General features: G+C 36.0%; 1 protein-coding gene across 3 annotated transcripts in view; it reads left to right on the forward strand.

The window, feature by feature from the left end:
- MIOS (missing oocyte, meiosis regulator, homolog (Drosophila)) overlaps positions 1-9630 on the forward strand; it is a 37132-nt gene that overhangs the window by 25676 nt on the left and 1826 nt on the right. For 2 of the 3 annotated variants that reach the window (XM_006779250.2, XM_015558332.1), the window contains exons 7-9: positions 1032-1190; positions 5276-5428; positions 6646-6850. In XM_006779250.2, coding sequence (XP_006779313.1) covers positions 1032-1190; positions 5276-5428; positions 6646-6850 — 517 coding nt within the window. The remainder of the gene's footprint in view (positions 1-1031; positions 1191-5275; positions 5429-6645; positions 6851-9630) is intronic. The other variant, XM_015558333.1, reaches the window with a different exon arrangement.

Here is a 9630-nt window from a genome sequence, read left to right on the forward strand (position 1 = left end):
AGAAGCCACTCAAATGACTCAGTGGCTCAATGTGCCACTGTTCAGGTAAGTCATAAAGTCTTCTCTGAAGCTGTTACAATGATTGATCCTCAGGCACAATGACAACTCAAGCTATGCATTGACATTTGAATAGAGCAAATAATTTAAACACATTTAATGTGCTAGGCTGCAACAGTTTGTGATAGATACTGACAGATTTGAGAACTTCCCCCCGCCCCCCCCCCCCCCCCCCACACACACACATATACACCCAGTGCACGAATTTCGTGCACCGGGCCCCTAGTTTTTTATAATCTTGAAGTTCCCTTTCCACCAAGATTCTATGATTCTATTGCATCCTACTATAATAGGCAGCAAGAACTTTGCAGAATAATAAAGACAGTTCTCTTTAAATTTATAACAGTAAACCTGTACTCCTTTTTTTTTTTTTTAATATATTTTATTGAGTTTTTACAGAGAGGAAAGGAGAGAGACAGAGAGTCAGAAACATCGATGAGAGAGAAACATCGACCAGCTGCCAACTGCTGGCTTAGGCCCCTCCCCACTAAGCCGGCAGTTGGACAGCCTTAGCGCTGCCACAGAGGCGGGAGCGGCTCCTGCCACCACTGCTGAACTTGCCAGCCGTTAGCTGGGCTCAGGGCTTCTGGCTGAGTGGCACTCCCCCTGTATGAGTGCACTGACCACCAGGGGGCAGGCCCTGCATTGAGCGTCTGCCCCCTAATGGTCAGTGTGCATCATAGCAACCGGTAGTTCCCCCATTCAGTTGATTTGCATGTTAGCCTTTTATTATATAGGATTATCAAACACAGAAATGCCTTGCCTTTTTAAAAAAAAATTAAATGATCATGAACGCTGAATTGTAATTTATATTAGATGCGAAGACTTAGAGATCATACATCTAGATCTTTGCAGGGGCTTTTGTTTTACAGTATTTTCTGTTAAGAATAAAATTGTTCCACAATGTAGAAATTTTGAAGGACAGAGATATAGTAAAATGGATTGCTTCAGAAAATTCACTTTGAATTTTCCAGTTAAATAGATACATCGAAAAGTTGACCAATGAAATGAAAGAGGCTGGAAATTTGGAAGGAATTCTGCTTACAGGCCTTACTAAAGACGGAGTGGACTTAATGGAGAGTTACGTCGATAGGACTGGAGATGTCCAAACAGCAAGTTACTGCATGTTACAGGTTAGTATAGTGTGGCAGCATCTGTCTTAAGGAAAAGATGGTAGCAAGTCTACCATCTTGCTGTTTATTTTCCATTTGTTTGGTTTTCTTCTTCCTTTTGTTTTCTATTCCTTTCCTGCCTTAGGCTAATTGAATATTTCAGTGTTTCATTTTATTTCATCTAGTAGCTTTTTAGCAAAGTCCCTTTTCATTCATATTCTCTCTGTCCCTTTCTCTCTCTCTCTCTCTCTCTCTCTCAGACCTAGTTGCTCTAGGTCTAACAATGTACAATTCAGACTTCCTACTTCACCCTTTCTTTTTCATACCTCACATCTAACACTTTATGCTTTGCTTCATGTTTCACATATCACAATTGTTACAGCAGTGTAATTCTGCTATACACCCCTTCTTTGTCCTTTATATATTTTACTTCTACATATGTTATAAGCTCCAACTCTGAGTGTTACAATTTTTGCTTTGAACAGTTAGTTGTCATTTGTGCAAATTATGTGAAGAACAAAAACATGGGCTTTTATATTTATTTATTACTTATTTACCATTCCTGGTATTATTTAGATCAGGGCTAGGGAACATCTGGCCGTGAGCGTATAAGGCAGGGGTGGGCAAACTTTTTGACTCGAGGGCCACAATGGGTTCTTAAACTGGCCCGGAGGGCCGGAACAAAAGCATGGATGGAGTGTTTGTGTGAACTAATATAAATTCAGAGTAAACATCATTACATAAAAGGGTACGGTCTTTTTTTTTTTTTTAGTTTTATTCATTTCAAATGGGTTGGATCCGGCCCGTGGGCCGTAGTTTGCCCACGGCTGGTATAAGGCTTGTGAGATCAGTTGGTCTGGTCCTGCCAAGGCATTGGGAGTGACAAATTAAATGTTTGACCAAATATAGCAGGCTAATTTTTAAGTTGATAATTTTGTATGGCCCTCGAATGATGTTATAAATATCCAAATGGCCCTTGACATAAAAAAGGTTCCCCACCTGTGGTTTAGACCAATAGATCCAAATTTTATCTGGTGTTCTTTTCCTTTGGTCTTCTCTTTAGCATTTCTTATAGTATAGAAATACTGGAGACAGATTCTCTCAGTTTAAATGACCTTTTTTTCTTGTTTTCCTTCCAACACTTTAAAGACATGGCTTCATAGTCTTCTGGCCTCCCATTATTTCTGATGATGAGTTAGCTATTATCTGTTGTCCCCTATATAATTTTTTATCTTTTCCTTGAGTTGTTTTCAAGGTTTTCTTTTTTATTTTTAGCAGTTTAACTTTAATGCCTAATGTGGTTCTTTTTCTCATGCCTGTGTGCTGGGAGCTGGTCCATCCTTGCTGTTTCAAGGGACCTGGCATATATAGCATACTGTTCTTAATATGTTTGCTCCCCTTAGCGCTGTGTGTTTTAACCAAGGTCACCTCTCCAAGAAAGGTTGTTTCCCCAGGTAGGGATTTTTCCCTGAAGTCAGGGAGGGGATGAAACTCTTTAACTAAGTGCCAGGCGGGTAATTAATCACTTTAACTATGAACAATGATGTGTAAGCTACATAATCTTTACTCCCTGGAATGGAGATAAGAAACGGCCTAACCTTTGGACTAGAGATTGATAGGATTGGAATCAACTGGTATAAATACAGATGTAACAAGACAACAGAACTTAGAACCTACACACAGAACTTCTGGCTGGAGAACCTAGCAAGAGAACATGGACACAGAACTTGGCTGGAGATTGTGGCTAGAGATCCTGGCAAGGCTGCTGATCAACTGAACGCTGTCTCCGTGTCATTCCTTTTTCGCCGACTCCGTCCACACCTTTGGGGACCCCTGGACCTGCTGGGGTTGGACCCCAGCACCTGTGGCTTGCTGAGCTTCTTGAATCTGTAATTCAGTGTTTTTCATCAAATTTGGGAAGTTTTCAGGCATATTTTGCAGCCTCAATCTCATTCTTTTCTCTTGGACTCTATTATACACATATTAAATCATTTAATATTACCCTATATGTATCTGAGGTTCCTTTTCTTCCAGATTTTTTTCTCTGCTATTCAAATTGGATAAATTATATTCATGTACTCATTGTCACTTTCTGATGTTGTACTTAATTTCAGTTATTGTACTTTTTCATTCTAGAATCTTGTATAGTTTACTTTTTTAAGCCCAGATCCTTATGTATTCACTAATTAAAACACTATTTTTGTTTTTATTTTTAAATATATTTTACTGATTTTTTACAGAGAAGAAGGGAGAGAGATAGAGTTAGAAACATCGATGAGAAAGAAACATCGATCAGCTGCCTCCTGCACATCTCCTACTGGGGATGTGCCCGCAACCCAGGTATATGCCCTTGTCCGGAATCGAACCTGGGACCCTTCAGTCTGCAAGCCGACGCTCTATCCACTGAGCCAAACCGGCTTCGGCAAAACACTACTTTTCTTTAAGTCTTTGGACGTGTCTAATAGCTGTATGTCAGCTAATTCTAAAATATGGAATGTTTTAGGTTTAGTTTCTATTGACTGCCTTTTTCTTTGACGTTGAATCACATTTACCTGTGTCTTTATATGTCAGGTGATTTTGTGATTTTTAATTTAATATTGCATGATATGTACAGTATATTATAAAGTTCTGGGTTCTTTTACCTTTTCCTGAAGAATTTTTGTTACTACTTTTGGAAGTTCAAGTTACTTGCTGCTCACTTTGGTCTTACATTTTGCTACTATGGATCTGTGGAAAGCCCAGTGTATTCTGCCCGCTCTTCTGATTTGGTCAGACTTAATCACTGAACTGTTCCCTTGCAAATTTTGTCAGTTTGATTTTAGGTTTTATAGGGGCAATCTAGAGAACACTTACTGAATATGAATTGACCAAATTTCTTAGTTTATCCTTACTGCCATGAAAGAGACAAGAGGCGGGTATGAAGATTTCTTTAAAAAACAGCAACACACAAAACAGGGCTTTTATTCTACTTTAGTACTTAGTTCTAGCTAGTTGGTCATAATTAAGACTAGAGTGGATGTTTACTTTTTTAAGAAATGAAATTGTCAACTAACAGTTTTCCTTTGGCTAAATGAACTCTGGTAATGGAAATTACTACCTAATTAATAGGAGAAAGATATGCTCTATTTTAATGGAATGTGTAAAGATAGATTGTCTTTATTAGGTGTTACAGGTATCTTTCCATTTTCCATACGTAAGACGCATGCTAAGATCTAACAGTTTAGTTGTCTATCTGGCTCCCAAATAGAATCGGGAAAACTGGGCTTCACATTGATGCCCGAGCATCACTGGGGGCAAAGACATCGTCTCCTTTCTTTGTACGTTAAGGAGATGCATGTTGGACGGGCCTGTAAGCATTCATGAAAACAAAGCAACGATAGGTGAAATGTGGAATGTGACAGCTGCCAGGGAAAACAAAGCTTTAGGAAGAGACTACTGGCAAGAAATTGAAATTACTAATGAGAAAAATCTAAAGTAAGTTTAAGGGAAAGAAATTGTTGCTTTGTACTATGTCTAAGGGATAAGAACTAAGAACATTTTTGGCTATTTTTTTTTCTTTTTAATTTTTAAGGTAATAAATATATGTTTTAATTGAGGGTAAGAGAGAGAATAGGCAGGTTAAACTTTCAGATAAATAGGCATACAAAATAGAATCTCAGTTCACAGTACATTGCTAGATATGAAGCACTAGGCTCAGTATTATTTTATATCTGATTAAGTAGCTTTGGTGTGTATTTGGATCAGACAGTAAACAAATTTTGTGAACCAAGAAGTTTTTATTGTTGGGACAGAGAGTATTCACATCACTTTTTACTGCATTTAACCAGGAAGGTGAATTGTTTGCTTTTGGGCTTTTAAACTTTTTACCCTTCCCTGGCCAGTCTAATGATATCTACATTATATATTTCTGTCATTAGTCGAGACCAGCTTAAAGTAAATTAATGGAGGTTCCAATAATTATTTTATTTCTGTCCTCATTAAGAGTCAGCTTTTGGCAGAAGGAGGCCTATTTCTTCTGTGTGACTTGTACTCACATGTTACCAAGAATCTTCTGGTTTAGCCAGGAAATTTTTAAACAACTAAAATAATTCATTCTTTCTTTTTAGGGTTCTCCTTTAGATGTTCTTAAAGATGAAAGAGTTCAGTACTGGATTGAAAATTACAGAAATTTATTAGATGCCTGGAGGTTTTGGCACAAACGAGCTGAATTTGATATTCACCGGAGTAAGTTGGATCCCAGTTCCAAGCCTTTAGCACAGGTAAGTACATTGCTTTGGAGAGAATCAAATAACATCTACCTCATAGTCTAGCCAAAACTAGAAGTGTTTATAGCATATTATACAGGCTACATTTAGAACTCGATTTAATAAATTATTATTAGCTCATTCTTTTGCCTATATTGAGTTCATGCTGAACTACAGTTTGTCCTTGATCTCCCTTGTCTTGGTCCTTCCACTTTCTAAAAATCACCTCAGTGGCTTGAATTTTAGTGTGAGATAGAGCAAACCACAAGCAGGCCTAGAGGATCTTAAGCAAAACTAAATTAATCCTACGGCTGTCTGAGGTTTTCCAGTATATTCTAGTAAACCCTTTCAGAATCTGAACTACTCTATGGTCTTATAAATTCCGTTTATGTATTATTTTTCAGCACTATTTATATGTAATAAGGCAGGGGTTTTTTTTTTAACAGTATATACATATATAGCTGTAAGTCTGATTGCACATGGAAATTTTAAATTTTTTCTTTTAGCATTAGTTTAAAAAACATGAATTATCTCATAAAGCACATGACATAAGATACACTAAGTTCAGACATTAAATATCAATGTGAGCACTGGATGGTGCTGTTCTCTTATTTTAGAAAGCTGAGAAATTAGTGCTGCTATTAAAACAACCTGAGTATTAGTAAAATGGCATTACATAATAATACTCGTTACTGATCTGTATGATAAGTGTTAAGAACCTAGGAGTTCAATTTAAAGCAGAATGGACAATTACTATTGCTATTATTCTCAAGTTTTAACTATTTACCATTACAGGATACTTAATTCCTTCCTACCTTAGGAAATGAGTGTTTTCTTCATAAGAAAATTTTGTACAAGAGATTATATCATGGAACTTTGGATCAGAAGTCATTTTTAATGTCTCAGTCCCTATTATTTCTAAAATATTGGAATTTAATGTGAACTCTAAAGTCATCATTATTTCTAAAATATTGGGATCTAATGTTGCCAAGTTTTTCTGTATACAGTATAACAGTGGCATTAGGAGAATATAACTAAACAAAGGTAATAGAAAGTACTCAATGTAGTTGCTAAGTGGAAATCTTAAATAAGAGTTAGTCAAACTTAGCAGATAAAGTATTTTATAATTCAAAAGAATGTTTAAAAATTATTTTAATTTGTTAGGATCGAACTTTGAATTTTTTATTTATAAAGTTTGCATTATACTTTAACTTCTTTTGTTTGTTTTCCAGGTGTTTGTGAGTTGCAATTTCTGTGGCAAGTCTATCTCCTACAGTTGTTCAACTGTGCCTCATCAGGGCAGAGGTTTTAGTCAGTATGGGGTCAGTGGCTCGCCAACGAAATCTAAAGTCACAAGTTGCCCTGGCTGTCGAAAACCCCTCCCTCGATGTGCGCTTTGTCTCATTAATATGGGAACACCTGTTTCCAGCTGTCCTGGTATGACAATTCTCAAATATTCTCTTCTGAGCTGAAATGGTTCTTCCATAATTGATCTAATGTAATTAAAAGACATACTAGCTTGATTTTCTAAGAGCAAGCCACTTGCTGGCTTTTGTTCCCGATGGTTTATGAAATCTATACATTAAAAGTAAAATCTATGTCCAGGATATCTCAGGTAATCTCACAAATTCTAGCCAATTTGAAGTGAAAAGAGCTTAAATATTAAGTAATGTTATTTCATTTTCTTGTTGCTCTTTCTAAGAGGGGTTTCCTCAACTAGTATATTTAAAAGTCAGTGTACCCTCATCTACTAATAACTACCTTTTATGCATAAAGAGTTTTTGATAGTCTCAAAGCACTTGCACATTTCCTCTTATTTCATCTTCAGAATATACCTATGAAATACATAGAGAAAGTATTAATCTAAAAATAAAATCTCTTTACTTATAGGATTTAGTGCTGTTTCTGCAATATTTATCAGTTACCTAGCAAGTATTATATGTTTGGTTAAGAATATTAGGATTGTTGTTTACTGCTATGGTAACATACAGAAAAATTTGAGAAGAGTAGATAATTGAATATAATGTACCCAGTGACTAGAGATATTCCAGCTATTCATATAACTTGATTATGATACTATGGCAAAAATTTCAATTAAAAACATTTTAATATTTGGCACACTGGTATAGTGAATAATGAATAAAGAACTGGATATGCGCCCTAACCGGTTTGGCTCAGTGGATAGAGCATCAGCCTGCGGACTCAAGGGTCCCAGGGTTGATTCCGGTCAAGGGCATGTACCTTGGTTGCAGGCACATCCCCAGAAGGGAGTGTGCAGGAGGCAGCTGATCGATGTTTCTCTCTCATCGATGTTACTAACTCTCTATCCCTCTCCCTTCCTCTCTGTAAAAAATCAATAAAATATATATTTTTTAAAAAAGAACTGAATATGATGTCAGAATGCCTGTTTTAGTTACAGCTCTGACATTCAGTGTGTAAAATTGAGAGTTATGTTAGCTCTTTTTTATATAAAGTGTTGGATGGGGAGATCCTTTATAGTTATGAAATTTTGTAGTACTAGTCTGCAGCTGATTCATTTTAAATAGTCTGCTTTATTGTTACATTTACATCTGTGAAAGAGATTTGCTGGTATCATTGGCTGAGTAATTATTTTTCAGTTTATGCCGTCAAATAAAGGCACTGTGTAATGTTTTCAAATGCACTTGTTTCAATTAAATTTTAATCAAGGATTTTCATTTTATACATCACATGTTCTTCACTTTTTTATGGCCCCAATACTATATAAATAGAAAATGAAACGTAATGTGCACTGCAACACAGATAGAAATGTATATATCATGTATTGTGATAAATCAAACATCAATGCGTCTTCGAGCCTACTTAAGATGACATTTCTACACTAGTGCCTTTGATTATTTCTCCCTGCCCAGTCTCACCTCTTTCCTCCTCCCTAGAGGTAACCACTATCCTAAATTATGTTAATTCAATCTCTAGCATGTCTGTGTGGTTTTATCACATGTGTAGTTTTGTCTGTGTTTTAAATTCCGTACAAATGAATTATTGATTATATCCTTTGACTTGGCTTTTTTGCTCAACATTGAGGTTTGTTTGCTTGTTTGTTTTTTAGTGTCTGTTATGCTGATGAATGTAGCTATAGTTGTGTTTTTTTTCATTCCTGTTTCATATTCCATTAATGACTATAGCACCATTTTTTCACTCAGCTTCCTATAGACACGTTGTTTGTTTCCAGATTTTTACTATTATGAACAATGCTGCTATGAACATTCCTGCATATGTCTTTGCTTAGCATGTACAAAGTTCCTCTGGTGTACTTACCTATAAGTCCAAGTGATAAATAATACTGTTTGCTAATGTTTTACTTAGGATTTTTATGTTCTGTTCAGGAGAGAGATTGGTCTTTAATCTTCCTTTCTTATATTATTTTTGCCTGATTCTGTTAGCAAAGTTACTAGTTTGCCAGCTTCATAGAGTGCTCTGGGAGATTTCCTCTCTTTTCCTATTCTTTGACAGAGTTTGTATAGGTAAAAATTACGTGTTCCTTCAATGTTTAGTACAACTCTCTTTTACAGGTATACCGGTTAATAATGCGGATTTTTTTCACTTGATGGAGTTACACATATGTTGATATATATGCGATTTGATATGTGTGCTCTTTTGTTGTATTGACAGCAAGCTTCAAAACTTCATATGTCAAATTTGCTGAAGGTATTAACATTTTAAATATTTTTACACTTAAAAATGTCGAATTTCATGCCAAAAAAGAGCATTTACAGGAAATTTTAATTCATTATTTTGAAGAAAAGTGCTGCTGAAATTTATTGTATACTTCGGGAAGCTTATGGTGAACATGCTCCATCTCAAGATACTTGTGAACACTGGTGTAAACACTTTAAAAGTGATGATTTCAATGTGAAAGATAATGTCCAGGCCAATCGAAAAAGTTTGAAGACCAACAATTACAAGCATTGTTGGATGACGATGCGTGTCTAACTCAGAAACAACTTGCAGAAAGATTAAACATTGCTCAGCAAACAATTTCCGATCGTTTACAAGCAATGAGAAAGATTTTAACGGAAGGAAAATGGGTGCCATATCAACGGAACAAAAGACAAATGGAAAACTGAAAAGTTATCAGTAAAATGTTGCTTCAATGGCACGAAAGGAAGTCTTTTTTGCATAAAGTTGTGACTGGCGATGAAAAGTGGATTTATTTTGAGATTCCAAAAAGAAACACA

Source organism: Myotis davidii, unplaced genomic scaffold (assembly GCF_000327345.1).
Source record: "Myotis davidii unplaced genomic scaffold, ASM32734v1 scaffold187, whole genome shotgun sequence".
In the NCBI taxonomy this organism is placed as follows: Eukaryota; Metazoa; Chordata; class Mammalia; order Chiroptera; family Vespertilionidae; genus Myotis; species Myotis davidii.